At 42.8% G+C, this 22,615-nt stretch overlaps 1 protein-coding gene across 1 annotated transcript in view; it reads right to left on the bottom strand.

Moving 5' to 3' along the window:
- The window catches only part of anks1ab (ankyrin repeat and sterile alpha motif domain containing 1Ab), a 36,085-nt gene extending 13,849 nt beyond the window's left edge, over nt 1-22,236 (bottom strand). The window contains exons 1-3 of the mRNA XM_070841329.1: nt 22,045-22,236; nt 8,294-8,366; nt 1,178-1,293 (exon numbers count right to left, since the gene is read on the bottom strand). Of these exons, the coding sequence (XP_070697430.1) occupies nt 1,178-1,293; nt 8,294-8,366; nt 22,045-22,083 (228 nt within the window). The 5' untranslated portion in view covers nt 22,084-22,236. The remainder of the gene's footprint in view (nt 1-1,177; nt 1,294-8,293; nt 8,367-22,044) is intronic.
- Nucleotides 22,237-22,615: the final 379 nt, after the last annotated feature.

Here is a 22,615-nt window from a genome sequence, read left to right as displayed (position 1 = left end):
GCTTAACTGAGCTCAGCTGTGACAAACTGATGTAACATATAGCCTATAGTGCTAATGCAGCTCTGTGGTCTGAGAAAAGTCTGCGTTTACCCTTTGGGCCTAGTTATTTACAGTGTACGGCCATGTTTTTCCAGAGTAACATGACCAGGCCACTGAAGACGTAATGGCGTTTTTTCCTACAATCATCAGCAAATGCAGTGTCAAGTTTCCTTGCAAATGTTCTCAACCGGAAACACGATAATGCTTTTAGTCAGATTGTGGACGTCCTTTGATCTGCGGTTAAATGAATTTATCAATATGTAATCTGACGGAGGCATTCTAAAAAATGCAAAACATTCATGGAAAAAAAATGTGTCAATGCTTTCCAGAAACACTAATCTGTGTGTGATCATGTTTGTAAGCCATCACAGAGGACAAATCGTGTGGCTTTTGATGATTTACTTACTGGTGAAGTAATACATTTGTAATCAAAAAATGAATGTCTGCATGCAAACATGTAATCTAAAACCCAGAGTATACAGTATATGCCACAGATACAGCATTAGAGCATGCTGCTGCGGTGTAATCATACATTGTGCAGTAATTGCAAGACCGTCACAAGCAGAGGCACAATAGGTGGAGGATTTAGTGAGATTTGGTGAGCGACCATGCAAAGAGTGTTTAAAACAAACTCCAATGTGTTAAAATTGAGGATTGTTTGGTTCCAGGTTTATCTACACAGAGGTGAAGTCCAGTGGAAATCAGAAGATTTGATATAGGGGGGGTGGGGGGGGGGGGGTGGCATTAGAATTGTACAGTAAATGAGATAGCATGATTGGGAATGCTGGGAAAAAGTTAATGGGTTTTGGTTGTCATTTGTCTTGCCACTGGTGACAGCCAATATTCTTTAAAGGGATTCAGTGTGGGGCCATAAATCTTAGCAGGGTCATGCATTGCACAGAGGTGAAGAGGAGTTATGAGGGGGAAGGAAGAGAAAGGGTGCAGGGGTGAGTGGGAGAGAGAAAAGAAGGGAGGGGGGGGGGAGGAGGGTGGTGAGTGGAGCCACCGAGAGACAAGCAGAGGGTGAGAGAGCAGAGTGGTGACATAAAAAGACAAACGCAGCTAGGTTGACACGGGGAATGACAGAGTGATGTAAAGTGGAGCCGACCCGCGAGATGACGTGCTTCAGGTGACTCACCATGAATCGTAGGTCATCGAAGCCATTGAGCAGGAACTTGCTCTCGTACTGCGGCAGCCCCACGTGCTCCAGCCACTCTCCCACCGGCTGGTCCAGGGCTTTACCACAGGCCCCATCTGCCGAGAGAGGGAAGCGCTTCAGCAGGGAGAAGCCGTTCAGCCGGTAGCAGCGGCACTCAGAGGACGACACATGGCATTGCCACATCATCCTCGGCCAGCAGAGGCAGAGCCGAGTGCAGCAGCACCAGGCAGGGTGGGGGGGAGACAGGGTCCAGGCCGGGGGTGAGGGGCTCCCAAGGTAAAGGCGGGGGCCCAGCTAACTCAAACACAGGAGGAGGGTAGGAAGTGCTGCAGGCCCAGCTCAAGCCCTGCAGGGGACTGACTAGGCTAATATACACCCACTGGTGTTAGTGTGACTGACTGGAAATGTCAGGCGAGGGTGGAGGTAGTGCAGGGAAGGAAGCCCATCTGAAGCTTGGTGTTGTTAGTTATGTTGGACTGAGCCACTACGGCATCTTCCAACAAACAGGGTTCACTAAACATTCCTTTTAGTGAGCAGATGAGCGAGTGTAAAAACAAGTGGCTAGCTAGTCCGAAAACATAAACAGTACTGAACACTACAAGTCAGGAGACTGGATAATTGTCAGGCTGAGGGAGAAGGAAAAAAATCTATCACTAAATCAGACATTTTTCATACATCACACATGATTTACTCTGCTAAAACTATCCCCGTCATTTTTCTCTTTCTAAAATCAGAGGTAACTCCATCAGGGTGCAACACAGAAATATTCAGCTCCCCCAAAATAAATTTGTCAGGCTTTTCACCACATACTTGTAAAGCTCTGGCTGAGTCCCATGGCTTCATTGGTCAACCTCTTTGAGAGCTAGGACACGGCTCATACAATGAAGGCAGCAGCATTCTAATGTACTGTTGAGGTACTCGTGTTATTTTTTGATCAAAGAATACACATTTGCTTAAATAAATTTTTTGTTTTTTTGTTTTTTTTTCGTCTTTTACTCCACAGCCACAAGGAGTACGGTCAGGTAGACATATTGTAAAATCCTACATCAAAAAAAAAGAAAAAAAAAAAAGAAACGTTGGCTTAGGATTTCCACAGTGTGCTGATTCCAAACTCCTCAATTCATAATCAAATCCAAGTATAGATCCCTTAATAAAGCTCCAGGTGAGCTGTCTGCCAGTAGGAAAAGGCTTGGTGTCCTTGGTGGTGCCAGTGCTGCCCAGCATTCACACTCTTCAGCAGGCTGCTGGCTGTGCGGCTCCGCCAGTGAACGTGCTTCTCATCTCTCAAAGCAGTAAATCCAGGTTGAGATCCAGCAGACGGCAGGTGAGCCTTTTGACTCTGAATCGCCGCAGGAACCACAGTGCAGGTTAAGCTAGCTACCTCCTGAGGCAGATGCCCCCCCACTCCTGCCCCAGCCCACCTGGTTCTTCTCCTCGCTGGGTACAGCTAGCAGCCTGTGTGCTCAGGGCAGAGGTTTGCTGCATCCCCTGCCTGTCTGAGGCGTGCAGGCAGCGCAGATGCAGTCACAGCAGCTGCTCCTGGCTCACACACGCTACCCCTCACTGCTCACAGGGCATAACGTCCTGACGCCGGCTACTTCTACACAGGAGACCACAGATCTGCCTCAACCTCAGCCACTGTTGCCACGTCCGTCTCACATCCGCGACAGGCAGCGGACTCAGTGATCATCCCCCCTTCTCATCCGAGCAAATCCCTCAAGCTCTTCTTTTTAACTCCCCCCCTCCTCGCTCTCGTCTCTCTCTGCTTTCTTTCTCTCGTTCTCGATCTCATAGCCTCATTCCCATACTGTGTGATCGCACTGCAGGGCTGCCGTATGCTGCCTGATGAAGTGGGGTGCTGCTCCACGTAACCACCTCTCTCTCTCTCTCTCCCTCACTCTCTCCCTCACTCTCCCACTATATCAATTCCCCTCCCTCTGCCTTTCTCTTTCTCTCTCTCTCTCTCCCTTTCTGGCTTGCAGTCTCCCTCACTCTGTCTCCCTGCCTGCCCCTCGTTCTCAAACACACAGACACACACTCTTTCTCTCTCCTCAGCATCTGTCTCTCTACCCCTTTCCTCTTCTGTCTTGCCCCCCTTTCTTTCTCATACAAATGCACACATCCTTGTTCTTCTCTGTCTGTCTCACTCTCTCTCTCTCTAACCTTACCCCACCTCACCCCCTCTCTCTCCACTGCACTGATTAGAATTGCACAGAGGCACTCTGATCTTGCCAGTGCAGAAAGGACACCACCATCAGAGGGAAGGAACAAGCACTGAGAGCCCCAAATCACAGTCCTTTCTGCAAAGAATGACTAGGATGTAAACGGATGACAAAGAGTCGATCGTCTCCTGTCGGAGCAACGCCAGTTTTTTTTAAGCTAAAGCGGGATATTGAAACAAAGAGCCCCTGCAAGCCCTGGCTTATTAGCAGATGGCTTTAATTCATTTACATCTTACTTTGATGATAGGACAAGGGGGGGCAGCATTGATTCAAGTCAGCAGAAGTCTCTAATGCACTCAAACAGGAGAGAAGAGTAGAAAAAATTAAATAAAGAGAGAGAGAAGAGAAGAGACACACTTCAAGTCCTGTCTTTTCTCCATCGCTCCAAGTCATACGGCATGACAGAGAAGAGGCAAATTCCATTATGTACATCCAGATGCTCATGTCACATCAAACATTTTTAGAGCACAACAGAGGCTACTTACAGGAAAAAGCCTGGATAAACAAGTGAGGTGATATAAAATTTAGAGAGTTTGGGTAAAAAGACTCACAAATGGTGCCGTTTAACTGAACCGCCCCAGTCTACACATGGAGCGGTATACTTCTGCACCCACCTATGCAAAGCTGCTCACTGCGTCCATCACTGGTGTTATCTGGGTACAGCTGCAGGCAGAGCGTAATTATGCAGGCTTTCAAGCTGCTTGCAATCGCCTCACACATTCCCAGACGGGTAGTTAACCAGTCAGTAAGGCAGTCAGGGCAAGAAGAAGTGGTGCCAACAGAGGGAGGCAAAGTGAAGGGCTATTGATTGAACCTCCTCCGTAATTGGCCGCCGGTGCCCCTGTTGCTCTGGCGTTAACGATCAGGTAAAAGGCCAAGTCAGGTCTCCGTGACCTGTCAGTCATCCTCGAGGACCGGCGCTCATCATTTGTTATCAGGAAGGGAAGCTGCTGTCAGATTTTGGTCTGACTGAGGAGAAAAATGATGGAAGGAGGGAGTGAGAGAGAGGAGGGGAGAGGGAGAGAGGAGAGGATAAGAGACAGATAAGAGAGAGACTAGACAAGACTAATAAAGAAGGAGGCGATGAAACATATGGGCGAGATAAGATGGTAATAGGAAGTAAGAAGGATTGAAGTGGACTAATTATGATTCACTACGAGATCGCACAACTCCTCCTCCTTCTTTACACTTTCCTCATGAGCCTCATGCCAAAGTCAGCTCTCGCAGCACGATATCCAGACAAAGACCGTTAAAAATACCAGCCACCCCATCCAATTACTTCCATTCATTTGGGACGGCAACACCTCCCACAGTAGTAGGACCTAATTACTGACTGACAGAGTATCCAATGCTCCTCTGTGGTGGTGGTGGCGGTGGTGGTGGGGGGGAACTGGGTCACTGTCTTATCCCCTGTTAAACAGACCAAGCTGTTAAATCAATCCAAGCAGGTTCCTGTACTATTTGAGCACCGCTGGGTCTAGACGTGGCTCCGAGGAGCACCCAGAAAGACCTATTTACAGCAGCAGAGGTAGAGGTTGTGCCTAGATAAAGCCATGCCTCTTTATCAGAGCAGGGGAAAAGCACTAGCTACTTGTCAACACACCCAAGCACTGGAGAAAATGAGCAGCAAAGCTGAATTAATTCAGGGAAACTGAAGGCGGACTCTTTTCCTTTGAACGCAGAGTGTGCCTGTACACAAACTGAGCCGATGCCTCCTGTGTGCTGTTAGTTGAGCTCTCTCACCACTCCCTCTCTCTTTTTAAGCTCATTTACTCGCTGCTCTCTTAGCACACAATCGAGGCACTCGTGATGGGCACACAACACAAACAGTCTCATCCTTGAGCGTGCAGAATAGCACATAATTGCAGGGCTGGTTTTCACAGCCGCAAAAATCTAATGTTCAGAAATCTGCTTCTTGAACATGAATCGGCCGTCCTTGGCTCCTGATACGAGCGGGACACCACACAAGGAAAAAGGTGGATGGAAAGAAAATACACCAAAGACGGGGACAGAGGCTACGGTTTTTCCCCGTTCTGTCACTATAAAAAGATAAAGGTGGAGTGAAGAGTGACAATTTAGGTTACCATCTTTGTGCAATCCCTCTTATCTCCTTCTCTTCTCCCCTCCTCTCTCGCTCTGAAAGGTACCTGTTTGTTCCCTTTTTATTACACCGTGGAAAAATAGATTTGACCCCTTTACTAAGCGACACGCACGAAAACAGCAACAAAACCATCCTCGCCACCTCCAACACTACTTGTGCACAATCTCAGATTAAAATCGGAGCAGCAACTGCATGACTCAGCTGAATCTGGGACACTTTCAGAATGCCGTTCTCCAAACAAGGCCTAAAAATAGCACACACCTATATGTGTAGAAGGAGAAAAAACAAACAACATATTTCCTCTTATGTAATCTGGAATCACCTCAGGTTTTAGTTGTAAGAATAGCAATTAATCCAGCGATGCTCGGCTGTGCTGGAAGTCAAGTTACAATTAAAATCATAAATTAACACTGCAATAGAAACCGGCTTTGCTTTAGGAATGCTTCGCTGATGTGCATCTCCTTTTGGCCTAACATAACATTAACAAATATAAATAATTTTACATGAATTGAATGATGGTTAAAAGCAGCCTGGAAGGGACTGATATACTCTATAAATTAGGGAATATTAAAATGAGGATGGTCAAAGTGCTTACGGTAATCATAATTGATATTCGTTGTTACAAATGTTACTTTAAAGTTGCATTAATACATTGTGTCTGCGGAATAGTTTCTGAAAGGTGCTATATAATTAAAGTTTACTTATATCTTATTATTATCATTTTAATAAATTGGAGAATTTCTTTATTTGTCCTATAACAATGTAGGTTTTAGTTATATCGAGGCCAGAAGAAATCAACCCTCTTCACGGCCCTCATCTACTGTTCCCCTTCGTGACTGAAAGTCTAACTTGAGAAAGCAATTCGATGTACACTGAGCATTTATTTAACATGACTTTGTTTTACTTTATTTTACATTTTTTCCCTTTGTCATGGGCTGATGGGAGGAAGTCAGGAAAAGTGGAATATAATTACCTGATGACACATGAAGGGTTAAGTGCTGGTGCAGCAGTAAAAGTCTTAAGTCTCCTAATTCCAATGTCATTTCTTTTCTATTTTCTGCACCCTTACTTTATATCCCTTTATCACAACCACACGTTTTACTGCTCCTGCTCTGTCTTTCAGCTTGGGTGGTGCTACACCTTGCTGTGGTCAGCAGATTGTTAATCCATGAAAGACCCTGCGCATAACTAATGAAAATGTTATCTTAATAAATCTGATGAGTCTTGGGAAAGGCAGCCCCGTGCAGACCCAGAGAAGGTGTTACACAACACTGTATGATGAAACCACCTTATGGCAGAGTATCTAGCAGAGCTACGTTTACACTGTATCAACTCAGGAGTGCTATCTAAACAAACCGAGCTGATGCCAGCTGGCTTCTCCCTCTGCACTGCCTGAAGGACACTTGATGAAGCGTACCATTAATTCAAGCCCTATTGAGATATACAGTAACTCCAGAAAAAAATATGACAGTGAGGGGAATTTAGAATTAGATTTCCCATAAAGTGGAAACCTTGTGTGTAGCAAATAACAATGATGTGCCAAACAAATGTCAGCTTAAATCTCTGTGACTTACAATGAAATTCTTCTCTATCCTTTATGAATGCTAACAAATGTAACCAGTCACAGGCTGTAAAAGATTTGGTTGCTGCTGCCATTACATGAAAATACAGTCCAATAAACTCTAGGGACTATCATCAATGCAGCACCAAGGGCAAAAAAGCAGGATTAGGTTGGGTTTTTTTTGGGTGTCATTGCGCAAAAGTTGTCATTTGGATGTTCTGAGAGAAAACTAGGCTTCTGCACCTCGTCTTGGCGCTGTTTTCAGAAAATCCAGCCCGTGGAGGGAGACTTTGGCGAATCCTCTCAAAGAGAGCGTTCCTATTGTATGTAGTTTTACCATGAGAGCAATGAGCGACGGGGTTAAATGTTGCTAATAGTTATAGTTTCACCTTCTGCTAACCGTAGCCAGGGACTCATGACTGTGGCTGCAGATGAATCAGGTTCATGTTTTTGTTTAACGTTAAAACCTCAGTTCACAGCGTGTTCTCTCAAAGAGCTCTACAGGCCCACACAAAGGAAACAGCATGGTAGCTCTCATAGAATTACCACTATACAACAGCATTAAGATCACAATCACAATCGTTTACACAATCATTTTAGGGGCAGCTGTGGCTCATAGGAAGAGTGGGTTGTCCCTCAATCGGTGGTTCGATCCCCTCTAAGGCAGCATGTCAAAGTGTCATTGGGCAAGACGCCCCAACTTAGCTTCAGTGTGTGAATATGTGTGGAAAGAATAGTCTTCCCCAACTTAGATTAATCCTGTATGAGTGATGTGTGAATGGGTGAACGAGGATGTAATGCAAAAGCGCTTTGAGTAGTCGAAATGACCAGAAAGGCGCCATGCAAACACAAACACACACCATTTTCCTGTGTGTGTGTGTGTGTGTGTGTGTGTGTGTGTGTGTGTGTGTGTGTGTGAGGTGCGTGCAAACGCCCATGCTCTTCTGGTGGGAGGGGCTTGGGACAGAGGAGGGAGAGCTGCAGGAAGAGAGCTTTATTTTTCAAATTCTTTTTGCCAGAATTTGCCTCCTCCAGTTTTAAGAGCTTTATAAAAGGTTAATGAATAAGACTCACTTAATCCCCAAGACCCAGTTGTCATTTTACATTACCCAACCTGTAAATTACGCAGTCAAATCTCTAAAAAAAATCCAATCAAAATTGATATTAAACATTCTATCATCACGCAAACATAGTGGGTGGTGAGGCATTACCTGAGGCTGGTGTAGGCTGCTTCTTTTTGGACGTCTCAATGCCTGCTCCAATCAAGTTCATGATCTTTTCAATCTGTTAAAGAGAATGAACATAAAGCATGAGAAGATAATCAACTTTGCATTTCATTAAAAATGTCAACAACCACTAATGAATAACACAGAACAGCTGGAATATGTAGAAATTCTCTCAGCACGTATCAACGATTTCCGTTAATTAGAAACATGCAATTAGCTCCTGCGTAACCCTCCTCCGCCCCACCGCGGTCAAACCAACTACATAACAGGAACTCTGAAGAGGTGGCGCTGGGTGAGGAGTTACGGTGGGGAGCTGCTGCTGCTGCTGCTGGGAGTAATGGGAAGCAGGCAGGCGGCTGCTTTGCTATGATGAATTACAAGCAACAGTCCAACGTGGACAGCAATCCAATGACTATCTCACCATTCAGTGAAAACACAGTGGGGTGATAAGGTGAATCACAATTTCAAAGCTTTTGAAACTCCGAATTATTAAGGTCTATGGGCAGTCCTGTAGCCACATCCAAACTGCAGGAACTGACCCTCCACAGATTCAGATCTGCCGCTGACTGTTTCTTAGCGAGTGTTTGATTGCCCTCTCAGACCTGTATTATTCAAGCTTCACAGAATAAGGCAACAGCTTACTGCAAGGTTAAGCGAGCACAATGCTGCGTGCAGGAGATTACAGAGCAACTCAGAGAAGAGTTGTTTAGGGGCTTAGAGCCAAAATTGTTTATTTAAGAAGTCTCTGGCTTTCCAGGAGAGCCAAATACATTTCCAGGTTGTTTGCTTTTGTTTATTTTGCTGGATAACTGAACAGTAACTCCAGTTCCAACAGAGTGCTTTCGGTGCTCGAAGCGGTGCGTCGTCTGGGCAAGTGACGAACACTGTTGATTCAGAGCCACGGTTTATTAAAGGAATGGTCTGACGTTTTGTTAGTTAGATGAGGAGATCGATACCACTCCCACATCTATCTGTTAAACGTTAGAGAAATATGACATGTGCCTCATAACTGTCAGTGTGGACAGATAGGAAGGTGCTCTTTGTGTCAAACTAATTCCCACTGAGAGCCGGCTCACAGGTCGGAGTAACTGGACCGTAACTGGACCAATAAGGACATCTCGATACTCATCTCCATGTACACTCTCTCGTTTCAGAGGATATGATGTGCGGTCCCGTTGAACTGTTTTGTATCATACAAAGAGGGGCTTCTGTAGCTTGGCCTACCCTCAGTCACTGCAGTAGGCAGAGGTAGAGCAGGTCGTCCACTAATCAGAACATCCCCGGCTCCTCCAGCTGAAGTGCACTCGGGCAAGATGCCGCGGACTGTTCCACTGATGTGTGAACGTGTGTGTGAATGAGCATTAGATCCTGATGAGCAGGTCGGCAGCATGCGTGGCAACCTCTGCCATCAGTGTATGAATGTGCGTGTGAATGGGTGAACGTTGACGTGTAGTGTAAAGCGCCTCAGTGGACTAAAAAGGAATTATAGGAGTGCAGTCCATTTACCACTGATACAAAATGGGCATAAACAAAATAAAAGTAACACCTGTCAGTGTGTTAGATTCCCAGAGTTAAATTCATTTAATTGCCCTCAGACAGTTTGTGCTAGTATGCTTCGTATTGAATGGACAGATATGAGAAAGGTAGCGATCCTCTCATCTGACTCTCAATAACAATGTGAATAAGCACAAAATGGCAAACTATTCCTTTAAATACAATGGGATCATGCAGAGCAGGTGTGAGATGAAGCTGTCATCCTAATTCGTACGTCTCCTCTTATCAAACATTCAAACACAAGGATTGCATTTCACTAATTTCATTTAGCTCAATTAGAGCAGACATTCAAAATATCCAATGTCATATTTCTTCCATACAAATAAACACAGAGACATATTTATGAGTCATGGCATTCCAGCTAAAGCAAACAGTCTGGCCCTTATCATATGTAGTGCATATTTGAATAATCATAACTCATTGCTGCGTAAGCATAAGTAATTTGTCTACAGAGCACCACACTACTTGCTGACGCTTCATGCTGCAAGGACAACAGGACCTCATGCGCAGAACAAATGTACCATTCGTACCATTATAAAGACAGCAGATTATATATGATAATAGCATTCACTATTTTTTGGATATCTGCTGGAGACTAGAGTTTATCTCCAAGTGCATGTTCTGACGATTTAAAACAAGGCAATTAGCAGGCAAGGGGACACCTAAAAGTCTGTGTGCAAACTATTGCAAATCAGGCTGCGAACTAAATTTAGAATCACTAGTCTATTCACAATCAGCAGATGAAGATTTTTGCAAGCCTGAAAAGCTGATTCTGCTTTCACAAGTGACACCAGAGACACAGCCAGGCTTATTTGATGTAATATTTAGTGTTTGAAAAAGCCCTATGCACTTCGCTAGTGGCATCAACACTGTGGAAAAGCCTTGATTCATTTGGAAGTCAGGCACGTGGGACGCATGGCATATGCCTCCAGCAATACAGACCTCACATTAGTCTTTGAATTAACCCAGTTACATTCTATATCATACACACACACACACACACCAGGACCGCATTACATCTGCGCTTAAGTGCACCTTTATGAAAACCTGTCACCAAAATGCTGCTTCTAAGGAAACCAGAATCATCCCAGTTAAAGTGCTGAAGTATTTCATAGCATCAGGCACATCCAGCCTCGCCCACTGTATAAATAGCTGGATGTTTGGCACTGGGTCAGGGTAGAAATATTTGGAATGTGTTTTTTTGGTATTCAAAAGTGAAAGCCGTTATCAAATTACACAAACACAACTTTTCACGAAACAGTTGACACATGAGTATAATATCATGGTCCGATAATACTTAAATCCCTGCTGACTCAGGGTGCACCCTTCACACTCACATTCACACGTACAAGCAACTTAGAGGCACCAATTAACCTAACCTGTTGGAGGAAACAAGAGCACACAGATGAAACCCACGCAGGCAAACAGAAAAGAAAGAAGAAGGCATGCTAATTCCTCAGCAGGCCGTCATTCACACCAGAACCCTCTTGCCGTGAGGTGTCGGCATCACTGCACCACCGTACATAAGTATTTTTAACCACTAAATCCACATCAGCCTTAAACAGCAGGTGCAGACGACAGTTAGTCTGCTGGTAAAGGAACTTATAAACTGTACGAAACGTTAAAGGAATGGTTTGACACTTTGGGAAACATGTTGATTGGCTTCCTTGTCAAGCCGGCCAAGTCAAATAAGAAGACTGATACCATTCTTCACGGTGGTATCAATCGTCTTTGAGGGAAGGCCACGCAACAGTGAGGCCTGCTGTATACTGCAACACAGTCTAACAGGACCACAAACTACAACCACCAAAATGAACGAGTGTGTGAGCGTACATGGAGTTGAGGTACGCATTGAGATGATCTTTTTGGACACGTATTGAAAAGGGAAAGGTCCAGTCGCTCTGACCCATGAGCCAGCAATCAGTGGGAATTAATTTGACACAAAGAGCACTTTCCCGTGAATGCCCGGGGGCAGGGTGGAAATAATCAGAAGATCTATCCGCACAGAAATGTAATTGATGGTGCAGTTATGAAGCACATGCGGCTCTGAGTGGACTGTGTCATTAAATCAGCGGTGCTCAACTCTGAGTGATAGCACGACACCGTGAAGTGATTTGCATGTTAATACAGGCTGATCTGCTCGTCAGTTCCTGCTAATACTGTAAAAACTCTCAATCTTGGGGTCACCTTTTCGTGCTCAAGTGTTGCAGTGAAAACGACCTGAAAACGAAGGTGAGATCACTTTGGTTATTTCCAATACAAGTCAGGTGTTTGACGGAATTTTTGTGACCAGTTCATGCCCTTGACGCTCACCTTATTCTGCATGCATCTAGATATCACGACTCGTCTTACTTCTACATCTACGTAACAGACCAAAGGACCAAAGTGGAGAGACGTTTCTTGGAGCGCACTCTCCACCTCTAGATCAGCTCCTCTCAAGACCGGTCTTGATTTCATTTAAGAGATTCAGATTAGAGAGATTACACTCTACGGTACTTAAACCCTTAGCAAGATTTACAAAAAACTGTGGTAGAGGACTGAAGTAAAATAATCAAGGTAAGTATTTAGTGAAGGCAGATTTGAACCCTAAGCTGTGAAAACCCAAAAAGACGACGTGACTCAAAAACTTTCTAGTGCAACTCGATGAGCTCCAAAGTCAAACTGCTACCGATCTTGGGTTTGTAATTTGGTTGGACCCAAGAAATATGAACTTTTTTCAGGCAATCAGAGTACAGCAGATTGCTGCCTGGAATCAACGTGGCTTCACCATGTTAGAGACTGTGCTTGTTACTTTTAAGTGAGGTCCATATTGGCCAGAAGTCGGGCAGTTTAATCCTGAGTCGGACCGCCTCAGTGAACTCCTCTAGAGGCCTTATTATACCCACAATCAGCATGTGCATCAGTGACCCTGCAGAATATACAGTTCATACACATATGTGGCAAAGTTACAATCCCGACAAATTAAATCAAACCAGGAAACTGAATATTCAAATTGACTAGAATTAATTGGATATTTTCCACACTGGAGCAAGAGGCAAAAAATATAGATTCAAGAAAAATCTGTGGCACAAACCAGCCGATAGTGAATGTTCTTTATAGACCTGTGAGGGTCGGACTGCTATAGGGCTGAGTTACTGTTAGGTCTGCTCAGTTTTGGTCTTTTTTCTTTGTTTCTATAAGTCATGGGTCCTTTTAGGAAAACCTGTTTTAGTCAATAGACGTTGACCGATAAATTTGTCTAGCAGATACATTGGCCAATATGTTGCTAATTAGTTTACTTGGGTAATTGGTGTTTATAGCTGTGTATATACAGTTTTTAGAGGAATTGTGTTAATGAAAAGGTTCCCATTGCTGTCAAATATTAGGCAAATGAATCCGAGCTTGACAGTGAACAAAGGGTTGAGCAGCGTTAGCAAGAAACAAAGCTGTAAATCAGAAATAAAACGTAATTTTCTGATTGTTTCGCGGCGGCTACATTCTAAAGCACAAATAAAAATGTCCGCACCTCCATACAACCCTGTGGGAAGGAGCTGAATTGCTGGACTTTGAGTGAATGTCCTCTGTTGAGTCTCTGCTCTATTTGTGTGTGTGTGTCCTGGTCCACACCTCACACTGACCTCACACCCACTGCCCACATAAGCTGCTGCGGGTGCTCGACTAATCAGAAATGTCCAGCACAGTAAGTCCCATTCCCAAATGCTTTTGAAAAGTACTACCCCCCCACCCCCACCACCAAAAGGGAGTATTTGGGGGGTAAAATAATGTCTCTGGAACTTAATTTAGACCCTGGTCCCTGCGATGGAAACACACGGAGTTCCTCCAAAGGCTCCTAGTCCCTGGGGAAAGTTCTTGTGGTTTAAACTTGGCTCATACTGTCTGAGAAGTACCAAGACTGTGTGGTACAGAAGCGCTGAAGATGTGTCCGGGGTAATTCAGCTACAGTGACGCCCCTACAAAGTTTCCTCCACCAGACTACACTGACAAGTTTATTTTTAAACTGTGTGATGGCCCACTCGGTACGTACGTTGATATTTGTCAAAAATGTTTGTTCATGTAATGTGTTTCTGTTAAAAAATGTATAACGGCTGATACATCATAACCAGATTTGTTTTTAAAACCAATCCAATCCAATATTGATATCAGTATTGGCCTCAAAGATCCAGTAGATGCATTTTTTATCCACTATAAATATTTATTTCAGCAGATAAGCAACATAAGTAGCATATCTGACGATGCCGTAGTGAAGAAATGTGACTTTTACTCAAAATTGTGACACTGCTGAAGACAGATGACGCATTTTGTATTTCTTGTGGCAAGTTTGTGATTTGTTTTATTCTTCTAAAAAAATCTGACATGGATGCGTATATTAAAAGGTCAGAGGTCAACACTGCTTTTGTATGCGTAACATGTTTTCTGCTTGTTCCAGCCAGTAATTTTGGGCTAAAGATGACAGTGCACTGCTATTGTTGTTTAAATGGCAAAGGAAACAACGGTGAGTATGTTGCAGTCATAATTAAACTGTGCAATAATTGCATACAGACCTATACTTAATTATTTTGTAGTACCTGTGTGAGACATGAGCTGTCAATCATGCTGAGACCGTGGACCACGTCTAAACTAAATTAAACTTCCACAGGGAGATAGCTCACTGTTTACTCTCTGTTTCTGACGCTGCCTCACCGTCCACAGCTCATCAAGCTGCGAGCTGCTTCTCGAGTTTCATTTGTGGACCGCATTTGTGGGGCAATGGTGAACAGTGAGAGGCCGATGAAAAATTAAGATTCTCTAGTGCAAATACCAACTTATTTGAGCGTACTGAATTTTGTCACATTTCCAGCATTCAAATACAATTTCCTCAAAACCTGGCAAGTAAAGTATGGAAATGGGACACAGCAGCTGTCTTTGGAGGATACGCTGTTTCAACTGGCTTTGACAATAATCTCTTGTTTCTGCCTGGTGGTAATCGAGAGGCTGTGTGATATACTCTTAGTTCATGTTGCATGTGTTTTTAATTCAGCTTGTGGTCTTTTTTTGCATGACTGCCTCTCCTCCTCCCTGGCTCTTTTGTCTAGTCAATAATGCTAGCTAATAAGATGAAGATAATGTGAATTGATCTTAAACAATGTGCCTCAGAGACGGAGAATGCAATATCGTCCCCCGAGCCAACGTCTCCTGCACACAAATGGCAGTGAGCCCTAAACAGAAAAGATACTGGAAATGATGGCTGGATATAATAAACTAACCAAAAAGGCTCACTGGCACTGGTCTGGAAACAGGATTACCGCCTCAGTATCACTGTCAATATAAACAGATGGGACAGCGGCTCTTCACTATACAAGACCCAGATCACATAATTCTGCCCAGCAGTGCTCGTGTTTTTGGCTGATTTTTATTTATATGACAGCTTTGAAACCACACAGCACAAATAAAACCACTGAGAATGACAACAGTAAAGCCGTGCCCGCCCTCCTCATGCACTGTTAATATGGCGAGGCATGGTGGCAGTGCATAATGTGTTTATCCCTTTGTGGAATCTGTTTAAGCCTAATAAAAATCTTTGTGATACAACTTCATAGCAACAATAATCATACTAAGTGGTGTCAAACAGACTTTAGTCGTATGATCATTATTTAAAAGCATTTCTGTATTGATTTTTCTTACTGACTCATGGCGATCACCAATTAGGGTCGTCGTACAGTAGACAACAGCGCTGAGAGCCACCTCTGCTTTATGACAGAGTATGTCATTGCTTCGTTTGTGTATTTTACCATGTACCCGCATGCAGCTTGACACATAGTGCTGGAATCAGGACTTACTGTCAGGTAATATGAGATTATCATAAATTAAATTCTGCAGTTTTGTTGGGGGTTTTTTTTTGTACCAGAACAAAAGAGAACTTATCTGCTCTATATATTGTGATGGACTGGAGCTAAAGCCGCAACTAAATAATTACTTTCATTGTCAATTTTAGTGCCAACTATGTCTCTGATTAATCATTTGGCCTACAAAATGCCATCCCAGTTGAAATCTTCAAAAGTCTTGTTTTGGCAGACCGACAGTCCAAACGATAAAGGAAAAGCATCAAATACTCAGGAAAGACTTTAACTATCAAATATTGGTCATTTTTGCTTGAAAAAATGATCGAAACTATGAACTGCTTATCTATTATCGATTATTTTTCTGATTGATTGACTATTTCTTTTAGCTCTAAGAAAAGCAGATTTTTTTTAATCAACTCTATTTGACACAATTTTTTTTGCTAAAATCGGTACATAATTGTATGTGTAACTTTGCTTTGCCATCTACCTTCTAAGATGTTAATCAACGGGCCACACATGAACATTGTCCATTGTTGCCACGACTTTTAAAAAAGCAGCCACATTTGGAGGAAAAGCAATGCAGATGTCACACATGCATCTATCTGCGGCACAAACTGCTTCACTGTGATTAGGGAAAGCTCGTGGTCATGGTTAAATAATTAAACACCAACTACTATGAAATGAGACATGAACCCAAGACACCAGTGTTAAAGGAAAAAGCTTTATACAACTTCTACTACCATGTTCTTGGCATCTATTGTTTTTTGAGGGGGGTTTTGTTGTGAGATAAAAATTGTCAATATGGTTACAAAGATTTGATATTGAATGTTTTCACTGTTTTGCAAATTTGTTCCATAAAAATTTTACGGCTTCGCAATATGTTTCCTACAAAATGTGATTTCTAAACGCAAAACAGTCACATGTGAGTAATTTGTTACAGAGTGGGTCAGTTTATCAGAGAAGCAGCTGCTATTGGACCGGCTTAGTTCATCTAATCTGCATGCAGTCAATGATGACAGCGGGAAAACCACATTTCACTTTCAAGCTGTGTGATCACCACAAACAAAGCCAGATTTACCTTTCTAGAATTTTAAAAGCCGCCATGGCTGTCCTTTTAAATTCAAACCCTCTTATTGCTATTTTCAAACATCTATTTTTAAAAGCAAATAATAGCATTAAGCAGCAGGTTGGGTTCATGTGGTGTCTCATGTGAAATTTTATGTACAATGTGGCAGGTGAAAGAAGACTGTGCAGCCCAGCCCCCACCAAAGACCATCAAGACAACTCTTATATTCATGTACCACATCTGTCTAACCAGATCTCGGGATGTGTTCACTCTGCCGTGGCTCTCTATATGAATTATGAACCAGCTTAGACATACTTTGAGAATATTCCCTCTTTATCAACTGGTTTTATCAGCATGAAACTTGAATATTTTTTTTTAAGTTAATTCTCTGTCGTTTTCACTGTGGCTTATTCAAATTCATACATTATTGAAAACTAACTTTATAAAATAGCTAATATTAAATGCTATGGTTTAACTGTTTTCACACTATCCATTCTGAAAATGATCATATTACAAAGATGCATAGATCATACAAATTCAAAAGGATTTCAACAGAGCGAAGTCAATACAGTAAAAACACGGATGTCTTCATTAGGAATCCCAATCTATGTGTGTCATGTGAAAGCACTTATTTAGCATTAGTAAGAGTACCGGTGCATAAACACACACGCACACACACACACACACACACTGCATGCACTTTAAAAGCTTGCACGTGAGGAGTACTGCTGGGAAACTCAGAGTAAACACACAGATGAAGCCACTCAACCGTCTATAACATATGGATGTGTTAACCTTTGCCTTTTGAGTATCGAACTGATGTGGCGAAGATGTCAATCACCTTAATTATATATGCCATTTAGTACAGTGTGTGTTGGTCACTCAAATGCAAGGCTCTTATGTAATAAGGTTATTTGTGGTTTCATTTGAAAGTATTCCGATTTCTGATGTTAAATTCTTCCATGGCAGCTACAACACAATTTGATATTGCAAATGTAACGACATTACATTTGTTAAGTTACTGTAGACCCACTGTACTCTGCAAATGGCTTGTTTGTAGCTTCGCCAAATGTATTTTGCTCTGTGATTTTAAACTGAAGCAGTTGTTAATGACCTGCGGCCCCATAGGCCAGTTAAAAGGAGTTAGGATTCGTCAGTCAATTGCAGTATAAAACAATCAATAAAATAGGCTTTTCAAAGGCTCATTGAGGTCACATCGACATTAACTCCTCTAACCTCAAAACTACTTAAAAAATAAAAAAGTCTACTAAATCTAATCATGCAGGTAAAGTACCGTAGAAGAAGAGGACATCAAATTCTGTCCCAAAAGTAGTCCATCATTCATTTAGCTGTTTTCTTTGACATGGCATAGTGTCTGCAGAGCTCATTATTATTATTATTATTAATTAGCTCATACATGTTACTATGTTAATGCCCTAAAATAACAATGACACACTTTATGGACTTTATGTGTTGTTTAGCTAGCTAGCTAAGACAACTAGCCAAGTTACGAGAATTTACATGAAGCTGCCATTAAAACAACGGCTGTAAAGTTATGTGAATACATTTTTACTGAACACGAAAAACAAAACGATTAAAAATGAAAAGTGACAACTTCACTTACAGTTGAAGGCCTCTAACCTCCAGGAAGTTCTTGACATCAGTTAACGGGTCATTAAAGGTCAGTGTCGTCATAGCAGAGGTTACACGCTGCCTCCGGATGGAACTTGTGAGGTCATGGTGACGTCATGGGAGGTCATGTACAGGACAGCGTCAGAGTGATTACGTAATGAGAACAGTGTTGCTAGGCAGAGTCTCAGGTAAATTAATGTTAACCCTTTGTAGGGCACTCATTGAAATACTGAGATATAAAAAATTTCAACCCTAGACCATTACTGGTGGTCATTACAAGACTTTTTTACTTTTGTGAGTTTTTCCAAAAAATTTCTATTTTATGGTGAAAATCAAGGTCAGTGAAGTTACCATATATGGTTTCTTGCCGGTCTATCATGTAGCCTGATTGTCGCTGATTGGCTTGGAGAAATCTCGTAGTTCTACTGCCTCATGGTGAGGCAAGGGGCGGCTTTTTGAACTCCCACGTAAGTTACCAAATATGGTCCCTTGCCCGATAAAGGGTTAATGCAGGAAACGTTGGAAACATCAACATTTTCCTTAGACTTAAAATTACTAAGAAAAGCTGTATATGACTAAAATTACAATATACCAACCTACTGTTCAGCGAATAATTAACTTGCTTAGCCTCTGCCATTTCTGACAATATTAAACTTCACAAGGCACGAACTTGAAGTTTTAAAAAAAAAAAATGGGGGGACTGTTCACAGTAAACACAGTAAACACTTTCCCATATGAAGGCATCAACATACAGAAGGCAGATAATGGCCTGTTGCTGTCAGACTTATTAAACGGATATAATGTGGAAACTATTTTTCACTTCAGTTCCCACTGAGGACCATTGACTTTATGTGCCCAGGACTGAGTTCTGCTAGTGTACGGTTTGAATTTAGACATTTTTCATTCAGTTTGTTTGACCTGCTGTCTTCAGCTCAACCCTGCTACTCTTGATTATTGCGACTCCAACTGACAAAGCTAATGGCCTTTTTTAATTCCCAATCCCAATTTATTTATTTATGTTGCCTCATAAACCTTCCAAATATGTTAATACAACAGCCATGAACCGTTATATAAATTACTCACTTCAAGTATCTGTCACTTATTTTAAAGATAATTTTTTTACCATCATCCATACAGACACTGCAGTCTGATATTAAAAGAATGATGTACTAAGCCAACAAAAGCTGACAGGACAGGTAGAGGACATCACAACACACACTCATAAATCAGAACTGCCACCTGATAATAAATGGCTAAGAGTGACTGTGGTGTTGAGCATTTCCATTGAGTGCTTTTCTTTATTGAAGTTTTATTTGACTAGATTAATGATAGCTCCAGAAAGATTACCATTGAAGTTCCCCATAGTAGTATCCCTTATTCACAGATCTTTACGCACTTGTATATACAATCCTGTAGATGTAGGCCAGCTGACCATTTCTGCTTTATTAACATCAGAAAAGAAATGTCTCATTGCATTGCCTTAGTCTTCCCTTTGTTTAGGTTCAATAGAATACCAAGTACTTTCACTACAATAGGGGCCCAAAAAATGGTCTGCAGTTACACAAGCTGCCAGACCTAATACCATTTAAAATGTATATGTACCACTGAAAATGTCAATGGTGTTTAAAGGTTATACTTAATCTCAGAACTTCCTCTTTATAATAACATCCGAATGCCAACATTTGTATTCAGTACTTTTGCTTTCTGTGTGCACATCTGCTGTATATGTGTGTGTGTGTTTATGTATGTGGCCCGAAGCCCAGCCTCCCTCCGAGCCTCGTGTGTCTCTTTAATGTTTGGCGGTGGTTGATTGCTTCATGAGATATACTCGCAAGCCAGAGTCAATTTTTGCCCTCATCACACACCCATATCCCCAACCCAAACAAATCCCTTGAAATCTGGAGGAGGAACAGACACCCGGGAGCAGCTGCAAAACAGGATGCCCTTGAGAACAGGACACCCCACCCAACATGGCCTGAATAAACAGAGAGCGGAGGGGTGGAGCAGGGAGCAGGCACTGGAGAGGGAGAGGGGCACACAAAGCAGAGTAAAAGTACTCTGAAGTGAGGAAAAAGTGAAGCTTAAACTTACTGAATCTTTTCTGTGATTCAGGAAACGGCATAAAACAAGATTTGCTAGGCAAAAGACTATGACTTATATTAAATATAATAACCTTTCCACACATTTGTGCATGAGAATACAAATCTAAAATGTGGATGCTTGGTTGTAATGTGGATAAGACACACTATGGAAAATAAGCATTAGCATCACCTGTAAATGATTCAGAGCAGCATTTGAATATGAGGTGACCAACAGCAGAGCCGGCGCTGCTAGGCAGGAAAGAAAAAAGCTAACTACAGTCGAGACCAATATGTCTGGAGCCAGAATTTAAGAAATACTTCAGTCACGAGTCCAAAATCCCCCAAAAAATTATAGCGCAACCACCAACCAAACTCTGTAGAAGTTTCTGAGCATTTATCTATTATCTAACTTTTCGAAGCTGTCTTTACATTTTTCGGGATGTAATTCTGTAATAATAAATGATAATAGTAGTAATAATAATAATAATAATAATAGTGATAAATAAACTCCAGAAACAATCAAATTAGTCTGATGGAACATCAGAATCAGTCACCCAACAATTCACATAAAATGAACTGCTGCTAAACTGAGGTTGACTCAGAGGTTTAATAGGTATAAACAAACACCAACGGACTAAGATACAGGCCCAAACTGGTTATCACAAGATATTGCACTGGCCCAAAACTTAATCTAGTATTCTGAACGATATTTCATAACTTTTATCAATGTGATAGGGGTTAAGGGTTAAGCACGCCACAGAAAGTGTCATAAAGTGTCATAAAGTGTTTTAGTGTGCTGTTGACATTTTAAGAAATCGCACTGTTTTGCCCTTAAGCTGTGCACAACAATAATATATATCAGGCAGCCATTGTCCCCACAGGTTTGGACTATTGACATTTGTTAGGAAGTTTGGGTAAAAAAAAAAAAAAAATACTATTAATATCATGGTGGTTGCAGTGCTTTAGGGTGTGATGCATTGACGATCCAAAGTGCTCAGAAATCACAAGTTAAGGCTTTTGGGGATAAGAGGGGGGAGATTGCTCTCAGTGGGTTGAAAGTAGATGGCGCAAGACGGAGCAAAGGAGCCAGAGGAGTGCGGGAGGAGACAGTGGAAGCGTGGGTCGGCCCCTGAGACATGTACTGAGTGGATGTGGAATGACAGCACAAGCCCAATTAGTCTTGGATGCCAGGGCTGCTACAGGGAGGTCGGTGCAAGTGATCAAGCCATTCATGCATTCAAGCACTCACCCGCAGGCATTCTATGCCAGCAGCCTATATGAAGTTACTACAGTCTATCACCGCTGGACTCTGCTGATCACTCTCATACTGCTGCTTCTGCTCTCACCCTCTCCCCTCCTCCCTTCATTTCTCTTTCCTGAAATGTGCTGCTTCATCTGTCCCCATTTATTTCATTTTTTTCTGGCTAATCCTCACTTGCATCTTTCATCAGACTCTTTTTTTTCTCACACATTCACATTGGCTAGCACACACTCTCTCTTAAGGACAGCGAACACCGACGGTGCCACTCCCTCTGTCCTCTACGCCCTCCCACTTGTTTCCCGTCCCCAGAGCTCGAGTATTACCTCATCCCACTCAGAGGCAAAGGAAGGCATGCAGTCCATGGACGGCTGCCCAGAGCTGCAGTTAGACACGGATCCACAGCGGCCGGCCAGACCTCCATCCTCCTCCCCGAGTGGTGAGGCCAACAAGTCAGAGTCCGACTTGGACAAGCTTCGAATCAGCCCCAGGTCTGCAGGTCTGAGTCTGACCGCTGCCACCGATGCAGACTCAGCTGGAACTTCACTCGAGTCCTTAACGTCAGCCTTTGGATTCTGGATCACCTTGGCGGGGTTGGCATCCGGAGCGCACTCTGCCATTGTTGTAGAGCTGCCGAGCGCAGCTCAGGGTCCTCAGTTTCCTGCAGTTTTCTGACTTGTTTAGTCGGTCCACAAAGTCGTCCAGGATCTTTGTGGAGCTTCTTAACTTGTAGTTATGAAAAGCCAGTCAATGGTGGGACTGAAAGACACAGATTAATAAAATATAAGCACTGTGGACTTGGGAAATGTGCCTGTGCACCAGTTGACTCCAACTCATACAAAGTGCTCCTGTTTTGAGGGAACAGGAGCGTGAAAATGAGAGACTTGTTGTGCACGG

This window comes from Pempheris klunzingeri, chromosome 2, assembly GCF_042242105.1.
Source record: "Pempheris klunzingeri isolate RE-2024b chromosome 2, fPemKlu1.hap1, whole genome shotgun sequence".
NCBI classification, from domain to species: domain Eukaryota; kingdom Metazoa; phylum Chordata; class Actinopteri; order Acropomatiformes; family Pempheridae; genus Pempheris; species Pempheris klunzingeri.
Note: the sequence above shows the minus strand (reverse complement) of the source record. Positions and strands in the feature narration are given on the sequence as shown.